Source organism: Gracilinanus agilis, chromosome 6 (assembly GCF_016433145.1).
Source record: "Gracilinanus agilis isolate LMUSP501 chromosome 6, AgileGrace, whole genome shotgun sequence".
Taxonomy (NCBI): domain Eukaryota; kingdom Metazoa; phylum Chordata; class Mammalia; order Didelphimorphia; family Didelphidae; genus Gracilinanus; species Gracilinanus agilis.
Window position 1 is genome coordinate 161,763,544 of NC_058135.1, and position 13,909 is coordinate 161,777,452.

Sequence of the window (13,909 nt, forward strand, 5' to 3'; positions counted from 1 at the left end):
GGCGGGAGGAGGGGCAGCGGGTTCACGCGGGACCGCGGCCCCGTCTACATCCACGTGCTTTTTGGCGACGACATGGAGCTAGAGGAGAGCGGCATCCGGGAGGAGTGCGGCGTGTTTGGCTGTATCTCCTCAGGAGAGTGGCCCACGCAGCTGGATGTGCCCCATGTGATCACCCTGGGACTCGTGGGGCTTCAACACCGGTAAGCACACACGGGGATGGTGGCCCATCTTGGGCTAGGGAAGCATTTACGGGGCTGGAGGCCGGGGTTGGGGTGCTATGGCTGAAATCTTCCCTCCCCCACGCCCCAAAACGGGCAACGTGGGCCACCACGTGCTCGAGTACCCCAGCCCCAGGCTGGGTTGAGGGGGAGCCCCCGCCCTGCGCGGGATATCTTCGGCGGGCTCCGCAAGTCGGGGTGGGGGAGGTTACCGAGGCTGCAGATTCCTTTGCACCTTTTGGGGGTCCGAGCTTGCACCTGTCCCTCCCCATGATTCTAGGGCATCGGTTACTCTCCTTAATCCATTGGAGCTGTTCTCGTGATCCTGCCCCGTGGGATTTGGAAGCACCCCTGGTCCCTTGGCACCCTGAAGTGTGCGCACTGGGGCTCTAGCCGGCGGAAGCTTTGGACACCAACATTCAGGGGAACAGTTGTTATGGGATTTGGGAATTGGAGATTTGAAAAGAAATGTGATGACAAACCAAGCACTTTAACAAACAAGACTAGCTTATTAGAAGAGCGATCAATTTGAGATCAAGTGCTTGGGTTTAAATGTTAGCTGTTGATGAGATGCTTAGAATTAACTGTGAAAAATTAGTTTATAATCTGTCTACTATCTTGGTAAATTTTTATTAAATTATAGGAGGAAATTATGGTTGAAAACAATTGAGAAAAGACCATGGTATGGTGGAAAGTTTCTCATCTCCTGGCTTCTTTGAAGTCCCAGCTAAAATTCTACCTTCTATGAGAAGCTATTAGTGCTAGTGCTTTTCCTCTCGATTTTCTCTAATTGATCTCATGTTTACCTTCGCTTGTTTGCATGGTGTGTCCCCCCATTAAACTACGGGTATTTTTGAATCTTTGTAGCTTCAGCTTAGTTTACTTTAGTTATGTAGCCTGGCACATAACAGGAGCTTAATAAATGCTTAATTTAACTCTTCTTGTAGTGAAACTTGGATTTAATCTTTGCACAAGTGTCTTAGAGGCAGAGCCTCAGTTTTTCTTGTGTGTGAAATGGCCACAGACTTTTGTGTTGAACCAAGTGCTTTGCTATATGTTATTTGTACATGTCTTGCTACCCGATTTATCCTAAATATTAAAAATTGTTAACGCAGATTTTACTTTTAAGTTAGAAGGAATGAGGCATTGATTACCATTAAAAGCCATTTCAAAATTTCAGGCAACATGGCATTAATAGCTTACTTGAAAAGAAAGAACCTTGATATTACATGTACAAGTGAATTTAAAACAGAGTAGTCTTTCATTTCTGTCTTTGCCCTTGTCTGCCAACAGTTTTGGGGACTAGGGGTACTTGGAAAAGGTCGAGTTTTTCTGTTTCTTGTTGCTGAGTGAACTGATCCACCCTTCAGAAAGGCACCTACATAGTTTAGATACATAGTTTAGTTTACATAGTTAGACAATGAATTAATGCTGTCTTTAAATCTTTGAATTGACTCTACCCGAGGTCAACTATCTTTTAGTTTAGTGGTAATCAGAAGACAGCTCACTTGACCTTCTGTCCTGTGATAGTACAGTAAGTTTTCTAAGTTAGAATAATACTATCGGCCACCAGGCTCGCCACCTACTGGAAAAACCAGATATTTAGGATCCTTATCCCGAGTTTTGCATTCTGATTACCGGACCAAGAATTGACCTTGAATTTCTGATTTTGCTGGTAAATTTTAGCTTTGTGGCTAAAATTGGATAAAATCCCTCTCTTTCCGTCAAAAATGGTCATATGGGAAGGGAAGGGATTCAATTATATGCTTTATTTTTTTCTTTACTTTCTTGTATTAATTGGCAATGTTGAGCAAAATGGATTTCTCCAGTATTCATTTTAGGAGAGTGTTCCCATGACTACTGCTTATGTTTGATTTATAAGAGCACTTTAGGGACACTCAATACTTTGGGCAGTTAACAAGAATGCTTCATGAAAAGACAATAAAAGCTTTGCTTTTGAACCTGGTGTTCTATAAATGGGTAAACAAAGGTTAAATTGGTTGCATAGCTCCTTTCCTATAACTCTTTCTTCCTCTACTTCATTACTGGATTTATAAATGTGCCTATGGAGTTCCTAAAACCTCATTTAAGAATGATTCTGATAAATTGCTCAGAAGTGGTTTGCCAATTCAACTTATTAATAAGCCTTAGATTTAGCTGTTGGTTTTTATATTGAAAAGAACTCCTTGCCTAATGGAGGATTAGCTACAACACCAACAGGAAATAAAAAATGCGATTCCATTATATGCTAGTCTAGTACAAGATTAAACTGGATTTTAAAAGTTGGAAACTATTTATCAGACTTAGACCAAATGTTATTGTTAGCAGAGACTGTTGTGTCAGAAGTTAACAATTTTCAAAGGCTAGCCATTTCTGAGGTGAACAAATGAATTAATGGAAATAAATTGCTTCTTTATGAATTCCCCAGTGAAAATAGGGAACCATTAACTTTCTAAACCTGTTAAGGTTATGATCTACTATAAACAAGATGTTAACCTGACCTAGCAAGGGTATTAAGAGGAGTGGTGTTCTCTCTTTTGGAGAACTGATTCTGATTGGACTAGAGATTTAACTCCCTTAGTTCTAATAAGGCACTAGATTCAGTAAGCCAGACCTTTCTTAGCACTCCACTCACTTTACCAGTGAGGCCCATCCATACATGTGAGCAAGGGCTAGAAGAGACATTATATCTTCCTGTAGTTAAACAAGAGCTATTAGGTTTCTGACAAGACTATTCGTTTATCTGTGGTAAAAAATTTAAAGGTTTGACTTCCTATTTCCTTCCTAAAATATAGGAACTGAAGGACAGATTTATCAAAGCTTTCATTAGTGATATGCTTGGTTCTGTCTTGTATCTCTTATTTTGGGCAGCTAAGCTCACTATTTAGGGAGAGCTCCAGAATATCTAGTAGTAATAGAAAAACTTCATATAAAAGCAAATGGAGTTTGCTCGTGGTTACTTAATCCACGGTAGGGTCATTTATTGGCCCTTATTTTTAGCAGACATTCTGTCCACTGGCAGATTTGTTGGGTAGTTTGGCTTCTTGTCAAAGGAAGTGTTAGACTAACATTTTATAATATAACAAGTTGTTTCCTTTTATGTGACAGTTTTATTTTTAGATAGTGGTATAGGACATCACTTTATATATTGGTATGCAAAGAGATTTGTGAACAAAACGGATTTTCTTCCTCTTCAAGATTTTTGCCAAACATACCATAGAACAAATATTTCAAGATATAAAATGCTGCCTCGTTTTATAGAGGCTTAATGGTTTTGGTCATTTAGGAATGCCACCTCCTCCATGAAGACTTTGCTGAAGACCCTGTTAGCACCTCTTCCCTCAAATTACCTTGCATTTATTTTGTGTTTATTTATGTGGGTACATTATTTATGTAATCTCTCCTGATAGAATTTAAGCCTCTTTTTCAGGGCAGGAGCTGTTTTGAGTTTTGTCTTTGTGTCTCCACAGCACCTGGTACAAAGCTTGGCATATAGGTACTTACTGAATGTTTTCTGATTCATTCTATGTGAGGAATATCAAATTTCACAGATTTATTTCATTTAAGAATGTTTTAAATTCTGCAGCTAAGTAAGTTATTTGGTTTATTACTTACTGAAATTTAGAATCTCCTCTCCTTGGGTAAGAGAGAATTCTGTTGCTTAGGACATAGAACAGTGCTTAGCTGTTTGCAACTATCCTGGCTCCTCAGGATAGGGAACTATAGCTTGGAAACAATTGCACAGGTATTTAAGTACCATAAGCAACTCTGTATGTTAGGCCTGAGCTACCCTCTCCCCAACAATCTTTAAGCAGCAATTTTTAAATTATGCAATTCACTATTAAAGAATCTCAATTGGAAAGAACTTAAAGTCCATCTACCTCTGCAGGAACCTCCTCCTTAGCATCTCTATGAGGAGGAGAAACCTACATAGAGAAATCCCTTTCCCTTGCAAATCATTCTAAGTGTTTGGAATGCTTCCTTTAATCCACACCTAAATTTGCCTGTACATTTTTACTTATCACTCATAATTCTGTCCTCTGTGACCAAATGAACCACCTAGTCCTTCTCCATGTTAAATCTTAAACTAGGAAGACAGTTGCAACATACAATGTAAGTTTTCTCTCAACATCTCCAGTTCCTTCAATAGATCTTTAAATGCCATGGTTTCTAGTCCTCTCTACTGTCCTGATCACTCTTATCTGGAGATGCTCCAATGTCAATATCCTATCAATAAGGTGTCCAGAACTAAACATAGTATTACAGATAGGGTTCGATATGCTTGAAGAAGGTAACTTAGTTCATTCTAGAAATTATACCTTTCAATGCAGTTATAAGATCTCAATATTCTTCAGGCTATGAATCTCCCTAATGTCTGATTAAATAATGGACAATAGGCTAACAAAAATTTGGTAGTCTGATGAATTAATTGTGCACAAAAATAGTCTTTCACATGATGAAATTAGAAAGCTTACCTGTTTGGCAGACTGTGGTAGGCTGACTTGCTTTGGTTCCCGTCTACAGAGATTATCTGTAGGATTTTTTTGTTCTGTTATTCTCTGGTGCACAGTGGTGTCAGAAGCACTCCTTTTTAGAGGGAGAAGGACCAGTTCTAGAAGCAGAACATAGTATATTTACCAAGAGGACAGTTTGAGATCTAGATTCATAAAATATTAGAATTGGAAGGATCCTTAGAGATCATCTCATCTAGAAGTGTCAAATTTTTGGCCACTTGAAGCCTGCAAAACTCAGTGCTCCTGAATCAGACTGAAATGTAATTGGGAAATATTTAACAAATAAGTAAGAATGCCATACAACATAGATAATATTAATTTGTTATTTTCTGAGTCAATAAATGAATTTATTTGAGTCCAACACAACTAATCTAGTCCAATTTCCCAATTTTCTAGGTGAAGACTAGGGAAGAGACCTGGCTTTCCAAAGCTTACATAGCTACTAAGTGTGAGAGTTCTGATTTGAATCTAGGCCTGATAAGTGTTCGTAGAATGATACCCATAAATATTTATGCCTTAACCTGTGGTCATTGTATTAGGAAGCAAGATAGGGTAGATCTGAGAAAGTTTTGTTTTGGAGGGCCCTATATTTTAATAACAACCAGAGCCATTTGAGATGAGTATCTCATAATAGATCCAGAGGAGGAAGAGCAATAGTAGTTGTAGTTCAAATCCTATATGTATCATATACCAGCTATGTGACTCTAGACAAGTTACTCAACTTATCAGTGACCTACTAACAATATAAGGCAGGGGTTGGCAACGTATGGCTCTGGAGCCATATCTGGCTCTTTTGAGGGCCAGATCATGGCTCTTTCTGCAGGAGCCATAAAGTCAATTTTTTTCAGGCGCTGTTACAGGAGTGCGCACCATTACAGGAGTGGCACTGTGAGCACTGTACGGCTCTCATAAAATTACATTTTAAAAAATGTGGCGTTTATGGCTCTCATGGCCAAAAAGGTTGCCTACCCCTGGTATAAGGCTTATAAGTTGTAGTACAGCTATTGATCTGCAGCTTACTTACCTGGGATTCCCTAAACCATGGTTTGGACAAAAAAGCCCAAGTCCTGACATTTATATGTAGCTCTTTAAGATTAATCAGGTGCTTCATCTAAATCTATCATAGTCTGCAAGTATAAGGGCAAATTTTTAATATTTATTTGCCTTAAAAATGTGATCTTGAACTTTTTTTTTTTATGGTTCTAGAGGCTACCTATTTTAATGCTGTTTGTTATACTTCAAAATTTTATTAACTCTAAAATTTTTTAAGCTTGCCATTTCTGACTCTTTTAACTTATTAAAATATGCTTATTTTAATTTCTACCCAGGCCTTCAGTGACTTGATATTTATATTGAACAGTGCAGGAAAGGTAGTACAGAGACCAGAGGAGGTTTGTGCTTCTGCCTAGTCCCGTTTGAGCTACTTATTATGGAGGGGAGAAATCCTCGTGGAAGAGGGGCCCTCCTTATCCTTTCTCATCATCCCAGCAACAACTGCTGACCACCTGCTGCCAACAGGCAGAAAGGCTCAAGAGCCCTTGGAGTGGTAGCACCCATCAGACTGTCATTGGTGCTTTTTGCTCATGATACTTCAAAGAAATATTCATCTATTACCTCTGGCTTCAAGGAGATTTGTCTCTTTGGGGATAGTTATCCCCTGGGTGGATCTTTCAAGGTTCCCTACCCTTTGCCTTCCAGTTTGACTCCAGGCAGTTGAGTCTAGAACTAGATTTAAGGGAAGAGAGTGAGTTATGGATATGTTTTATTAAATGTGCCTTTTGGAATGATTTTTGAGTAATTCTATATTATGGGTTATGATTCTGCTACTTCATTAAAGAATTACATTCTTCCAACTATATTATGATATATATAGCCCATTATATAAAGAAATAACTTAGAAGTAAACCTCACTTAAACTCATTGTATTTTTGGTGAAATTGAAGAAAAACATTTTAGTTTTTGTTGCCATTGTTCAGTTGTTTTTCATCTGTCCCACACTCAGTATTGGTACTTGTCATCAGTTTTGGTATCTTTTTCAATAATACATATATTTCATATTCCAGATGCCTTTTGTCCATAAATATCCACAAAGGACTTACCCAATGTTTCACACACAGATCCTATAGTTCTTTTAACATCCCTTAGTTACAAAACTTGCTACAGAACTGGCTTATCTTCTTTTTCTAATAGTACATTTTTTGAATAATATCCTTTGTTTCATTTCTTGTATGCAAGTCATTATTGGTAATGTATTAAAGCCTACTTATACTTCCATTGCCCATTTAAGTCACTTAGAATTTTCATTCTTTGAACATTGGAATGTTCCATGTTTCATAGCCACATAGTATTGCCAGAAGACTACAGGCATTAAAGAACTTTTTGCCTGTGTTTAGAAAATTTAGGGGTTTTAGCTTAGAACAGTTGTCAAAATTCAAGCCTACCTACTTTCACTCTCCCATTTGCTTTTGGGCTCAGCTTTATTGTCTATCTACACTGAATAACTAAGTTATACATACTGATGGATTGATTAAATGCTCAGTGATTTGGTCATCCAACTGCATGCCATAAATTATTTCTATTTTCCATTTTGTTTTTCCCCTTCGTATTGTTAGAAAAATTTTGCGTGTGCTTGTATCTTTTTAAAAAAATAAGTCTCTTACAATATTCTGAAGTTCAAAATACTACACCATGTTATCTATAGACAGGAATATAATCTTCTTGTCTTCTGTAGGGAGTACCCTCTTGGATTTGCCCCCCATGTGGTCATTTCATGCCTTTTTTTATATTGCTCTTTGGTTAATGTTCTCCTCTTAATCTACTTATTGAGTGGAGGTGGTTCTATTGCCCCCAGCAGGCTGCAAACTCCAGCACATCACACCAAGCTGAAAAAGCTTCAATTACAGGACAGATGAATGGCAGAGTAGATGTCTTAGGGCAACCTGTCTTACCTTCTGTGGGCTTAATTGCAGGGGGAGTGGGGGAGAAACACTGACAGTTTTTGGCCACAGCAACTCTCGAAGATCATCCATCAAATTATAGAGAGAATGTGATCTCTGACAGTGGAGGATTATTACCCACAATGACAAAATTAGATCCCTGAAGTATTGATACTATTAGGTGTTTTTTTTTTTTAATCCTTATCTTTTTTTGTTTTTAACCCTTACCTTCCCTCTTGTAATCAATACTGTGTATTGGCTCCAAGGCAATCCACTGAGCCACCCAGATGTCCCCAAACCCCTTATCTTTTGTGAATTGGGCCCCTGGTGGAAGAATGAAAAGGACTAGATAATGAGGGCTAAATTACTTGCCTAGGGTCATACAGTTAGGAAGTGTCTTAGTTCATTGAACCTGGAATCTTTCATCTCTAGTTCTGGCTCTCTATCCCCTGAACCTCTGATAATCAAACAAAATTACTTCTTTGGATGTAACTTTCAAGGAATTGCATGATTGTAACATTTTCAGAAACCACTTTCTAGACATGTTTAAGGATACATTTTGTTATTTAGCATAAAATCTATTACAATAAAAAAATGGGAATTACATTCTTTCTGCCTTTAAGTTGTCTGATTGGAAATGTAATTGGTGAAAAATTTAACTTCCTGATCTCTTTTTGTGGGAGTACTAATGGTATACAAATAGTCAACATTTCAAAGTTATATTTATTTACAATGTTATTTAAGTTATTCTGATTCTGCTAACTTAACTATGGATTAATTAATAAAATTCTAACCAGATTTTCTGAAACCATCCTGTTTGTCATTTCTCACTGCATAAGAGTATGCATAATTTGTTCAGTAATTCTCCAAATCATGGGCACCCTCTTGGTTTCTAGTTCTCTACTACCCAATAGTAGAATTGTTCAGCACTTTCTGTGCTACATTAAGGATAATATTCTATGACTGTGTTGTTGAACCTATGGCACTTATGTGGGATCATGCAGGAGGGAGCTGCCCCCTTTCCACGCAGGCCTGAGGACATTTGTCACATGACCTGCCCTCATTGGGCTGCAGTTTCAGCATTCAGTCTCTAAAAGGTTTTCCACCACTGCTCTATGATTTCTGACACCCCTCCCCAATCAGCCCCAAATTGGTATCCCAGTCATTTAGTATCTTTATGCTCTTTCAGATACCTTGAAAATATTTTTCTTAATACTATTCAAAATTGTGTCACTTCCAGTACAGTTTATTGGTGTGCAATTTTTCTTGCCCAGAGTTATTTATTATGGGCTCTTTCCAATTCCTATATGGCACATCAAGTATTAGATTCAAAATGTGGTGATTTCATTGTCTTCAATGAAGAAAACAGATAGTTATAGAAATACTAAAATATTCTATTTTCATCTGTTTTCTTTTCCTTCTGGTTGAATTTATGTATATTTTTGTAATGATTTGGTTTAACTGGGGCTCATGTCATGCTTTTTGCATGTTTGTTTTTTCTCTTTGATGTTTTGTGAAGCTGAGCCATTCTATATATCTTCTTGATAGCATTAAAATAATTTCTTTATTATTTATTTTTTAAAACCCTTACCTTAGAATTGATGCTGAAAATAAGTTCGAAGGCAGAAGAACAGTAAAGACTAGGCAATGGGGGTTAAGAGATTTGCCCAGGGTCACAAAGCTAGACAGCATCTGTGGCCAGATTTGAACTCAGGCTCTCCTGTCTCCAGGCCTGGCTCTCTATCCACTAAGCCACATAGTTGCCACTCAACCCCCCCCCCCCCCTCCCCAAGCCCCACAAGTATAGCAAACTTAAATAATTTTAAGTTAAATTATTCTTAGTTTGGCTATCTATATTCCAGAACAGCTGAGATAGAGGGTACCACAGTGGCTTAGATGTATTTTATATAAGTTCCTAATTTCAGGGGAAAAGACGTGTCACAAATAACTATTCCCATATCCTATTTACATTTTTGGATATCCGATCCCCATTTGTTGTAATGCAACTATTGTCTGTTATATTCAGGCAGACTGAGGTCTCTGCTTTCTAAATCTGTAGATCTCTCTCCTTTCCCTAAGGAAGAAGTGTTATAAGAGTAGAATGTATATAAACCTGATATGCTATTTTGAGCATGAAATCCTTTATGGTCCCAGTTTTATAAAATTAGTAAACCTAGTAGACTTTAAACTGTTTAACCTGTAATTTTTTTTCAGATCTCTGATTTTATATCATCCTAATATCATTCTTTTTTAATTCCAGTTTGGTTCCTATGGATTTGAACGTTTCTGGCCTGTAGTAATTCTGTTTAATGGTAGTTTGGCCTTTGACAAGCCATTTCAACTTTCAACTTTAGGCCCTTGATCTATAAAATAAAATGAATCCCAGCACTATCTATGGGTATTTACTTGCTGAGCAGTGACAAAGCCCTGTGTGAGTTGCTACTATTAATTTAGTGAAGTTTCAAACCTATGAACCTTCCATTGAAATATGTAACTTCTTAGGTGAGCAAGAAAAGTTCAGAACCCTTGTTTATTGCTGTGTTGTTCAAGTAGTACAAGGGCTGTTTATGTTGGATAGTATGATTTTTATGGAAAATTATTTGTCTTCTGAGTCTCAGAATGTACTTATTACAGACATTACTCTTGTTCTTAATGAATATTTCTTAGCAGTGCCAATTGCTTTATGCTAAGTTTGGAAATAGTATATTGTCTCATTTTTCAAACATCTTAGTTTTAACAAAAACATGGAAATTGATATATTTGAATTTAAAACATGTAAAATAGTCTTTCTAAAGCTCTTACCATTTTCATATGCTTTTCTCTTGTTCATAGATCTTGCAGTCATGACATGATCTTCACCTGATTCTTTAAAAAGAAAAGCAGGGTGGGGCAAAGGAAGAGAAATAAGTGCTTTATGACAGACTATCCAGAATACTTTATCTACAAGCTTACTTTTAAATGACTGCAAATGAAGACTCAGCTAATGCTTGTAGAGTGACTCTCTCTAACATGTAAATCAGCATAAAGTGGTTTTTGAGGGGGTGATCCTTACAGAGAGCTTAGGGGTTGCAAAATATTTTCACACTTGATGTATGTGTGCACATGGGTACTATGAACACAAAATTGATATATATGGTAGCATTCTGCAATGAGTGGGATAAGAAATGAGGGGGGAAGATGCTTAATAGACACAAAAAAGGGTATAGGAAGAAAAGTAGGACCCTAAAGAAGAAAGGGTTACAAACTGTTAGAGTAAATTGTTTAAATGAAGTAAGACAAGTCATTGAGGACATTAGATACTATTAGAAACTCAGTTAATACTATTGTGAAACCATGGAAATATTAACCAAAATTTGTTTGCTACTAGTTAGCCTTCATTTCCCCTCCACTTTCTGGTGGTTGAAATTTTGTTTCTGCTGTTAGTGTATTTGAAGTAGACCCTGCTAGCTTATTGTACAGTTTGTACTGTACAGTAATTTACTTTATGGACCAAGAGCCTGTCATTTCCTGTTTATGTTTTGTCATTTAATTTCTTATATTTCCACTAGAAATAAAGAAGGGTTAGGGAAAAGAAATGATGTGATTTTCAAACAACTCTAGGAGAAGGGTTAAGGAATGAAGTTGAAATAGATTCAGATGAATTAAAATTAAGAACTAATTATTAAATCTTTTGAACATGAAATAACAATTGTGTCTGATTTATTCCTTACTTAAGATTAAAAACCAAATTGTAGTTACACAAAAAACCAAGAGAGAGGTCAGTCACCAAAATTTTAGTACCTGATATAAGACTAGAGTTATTTTTCCAGCTGTGTGTTCCAAGATTCTGTTTTCTTAGGATGCAATCAATTTCTTCATAAAACCTCATTTTCCTTCTAGGGTTACTCCCAAGGTGATTAGTTTTCTTTTGTAGCACTCGATACTCATATTTTAAATTTTTATATTTTGTACGGCATTGCTTCCAGTCTCTATCTATTCCAAACTGCAGTAATCTTCTAGCAATTTCCTTGAATATTTCTTTGTTTCTTGTTGCCCCTTCAAGCATTTGCCTTATTTTTTCATCTGACCATATATGTATTAGTGCTCTGACTTCATTGTCACACCAGTGTTTTCCAGCCTCAGCATCACTAACTGTAATGATCTTTAAGTGATTATGAGCATCTTCCAAAGGGATGTGATTATCTGTAAATCAAAGAAATATAAATGATTGAAAACACGTTTAAAAAGACAGAAATGCATCTCAAATTATATATATATATATGCACACACACACGTCTTATATGATTCCTGATAGTCCTAAATAGTGTATTATGTTATGCACTGTAGGCACCTACATTTTTGTTTTGATGTGATTTGATTAAATCATGGTCAAATTAGTTTCAGTGGTATTTATAAAGCAGTTTAAATTGGTTAAAATTATGACTCAACCATGAACCCAGTATTTTGGAATACATTAACTGATAAGAACCTATTTCAAAATAAACTTTGTAATTTTTATAAAGTTCTATTACGATGAACTTTCCACGGAGAGTAGAAGTACTTTTTAATTACTACATCATGAGTGGATTCCTTTCTGAGGCCTGGGAATCTTTCATTAAAATAGTTCTTTGTCAGAAAGACATTTATTCCAAGGAGTTCAGCTTGTAACAGAAATGTGTAGATAGGAGAATTTTATAATTATCATAGTCATATAGATTCACCTGCGACCAAATTTGATTATTTAGTAACACTTCTGATATCACAGAGTGAGTCCTGATGTTAGAATTAGAAATTTTCTTTTCAAATCCTTTCTGCAGATGAGGTGTAGAAAAATATTTTTAGTATCTGTGATCATGGAGTTAGTGGCAAAGCTGAGACTAGAACCTAAAAGATTGGTCCTGTCTTAAACTTTTCTGGTTGTTTGATGCATAAGAAAGTCTCCTAATACTGCTAGGCATCTTGTTTCATTGTTGGATAGCTCTCATTGTTAAAAAGTTCTTAAGTCAGCTAATGTACTCTCTACTCTGATAGGCATGAAAATGTGCAGAAACACACTGGGGAGGATGGTTCATTAGTGATTTATTTTAAATCTAAAGACCTGAGTTTTTAAATCTTGGTTGTTCTAATTGCTATTCTTGATGTTAGGTATATCACTTGACTGACTTTATGAAACGTACAGTCTGGCCACACAAAACTCCATTTCATTGGTCAAAAAGAAACTTTTCAATGTTAGGATTTTTAGAATTCTATGATAGATACTCTGGTTTGAAGAAAGTGGTGAAGCAGAGATGATTTAGGATAGTGACTCAAATTAGTTAGACACAAATACTTAAGGAAGAATGGAGGGGAAAAAAACCAACAGCTACTATTTAAATAGGACTTAAAGACTTGCTAAAGGCTTCATATATATTATTCCATTTAATTGTGAGGCAGGTGCTCTTATCTCCATTTTTTTAGGTGAGGAAACTGAGGCCAAGGGTAAGAGAATTGTCCAGAGTCATATAACTTATGGCCTTATAGCAGGATTAAATTCAGCTCTTCCTGATCAAGTCCAACATTTTGTATACTATGTTTTCTAGCTTCCACAGAAGATAAGTGTTGGTCCACATCCTTGAAAATGAATATGTTGTATTAATAAAAATTTCAAGAAGAAAATGGAATAGTTTGATTTTAAGCATACTTAGCTTCCATAATCAATTATGGAATAAAAAAGGTAAATGGATATTATTATTGCTAAGTAAAATGTATTTCCTGGTCCATCAAATTTGTTGTTACAAAATTTTCTAGTAGTTTACTTCTTTCTATGCTTGACTTTTAGAAAACTGATCTAGCTGTCACTTTTTTTGATATGCCCACTTATTTGGATGAGAGTTGAAGGAATTTGGGCTAATTTCATTCTTCCAACTTTAGAGAATTTGCAGAATTCTTTAAGATCTTTTATGCCAGCATTAAGTGAATTTAGCATTTGAGTCATTAATTTCACATAGAATAAATAGTATAGAACTAGAGAACAAATATTGTGAAAACTTGTATTATCTTTGGTTTTTACATTAATGTTAAACTTAAAAGAATTATTCCTTTTGCTTATATTGTATCTGTTTGTAAAGATTCTACTTTTTGCTTACTTTATTTTTGACATGGAATGATCAAAATTTAGAATTTTCCAGTTGATGTACATATTCTTATTTTATAGATGATGGAACTGATGTTCTTGGAAGAGCAACTGAGTTTATTAGAAAGTACAGATGTGGGGGCAGCTGGG

At 36.2% G+C, this 13,909-nt stretch overlaps 1 protein-coding gene across 1 annotated transcript in view; it reads left to right on the plus strand.

The window, feature by feature from the left end:
* The first annotated feature begins 72 nt into the window (after positions 1 to 72).
* PPAT (phosphoribosyl pyrophosphate amidotransferase) overlaps positions 73 to 13,909 on the plus strand; it is a 49,428-nt gene continuing 35,591 nt past the window's right edge. The window contains exon 1 of the mRNA XM_044680099.1: positions 73 to 200. Within this exon, the coding sequence (XP_044536034.1) occupies positions 73 to 200 (128 nt within the window). The remainder of the gene's footprint in view (positions 201 to 13,909) is intronic.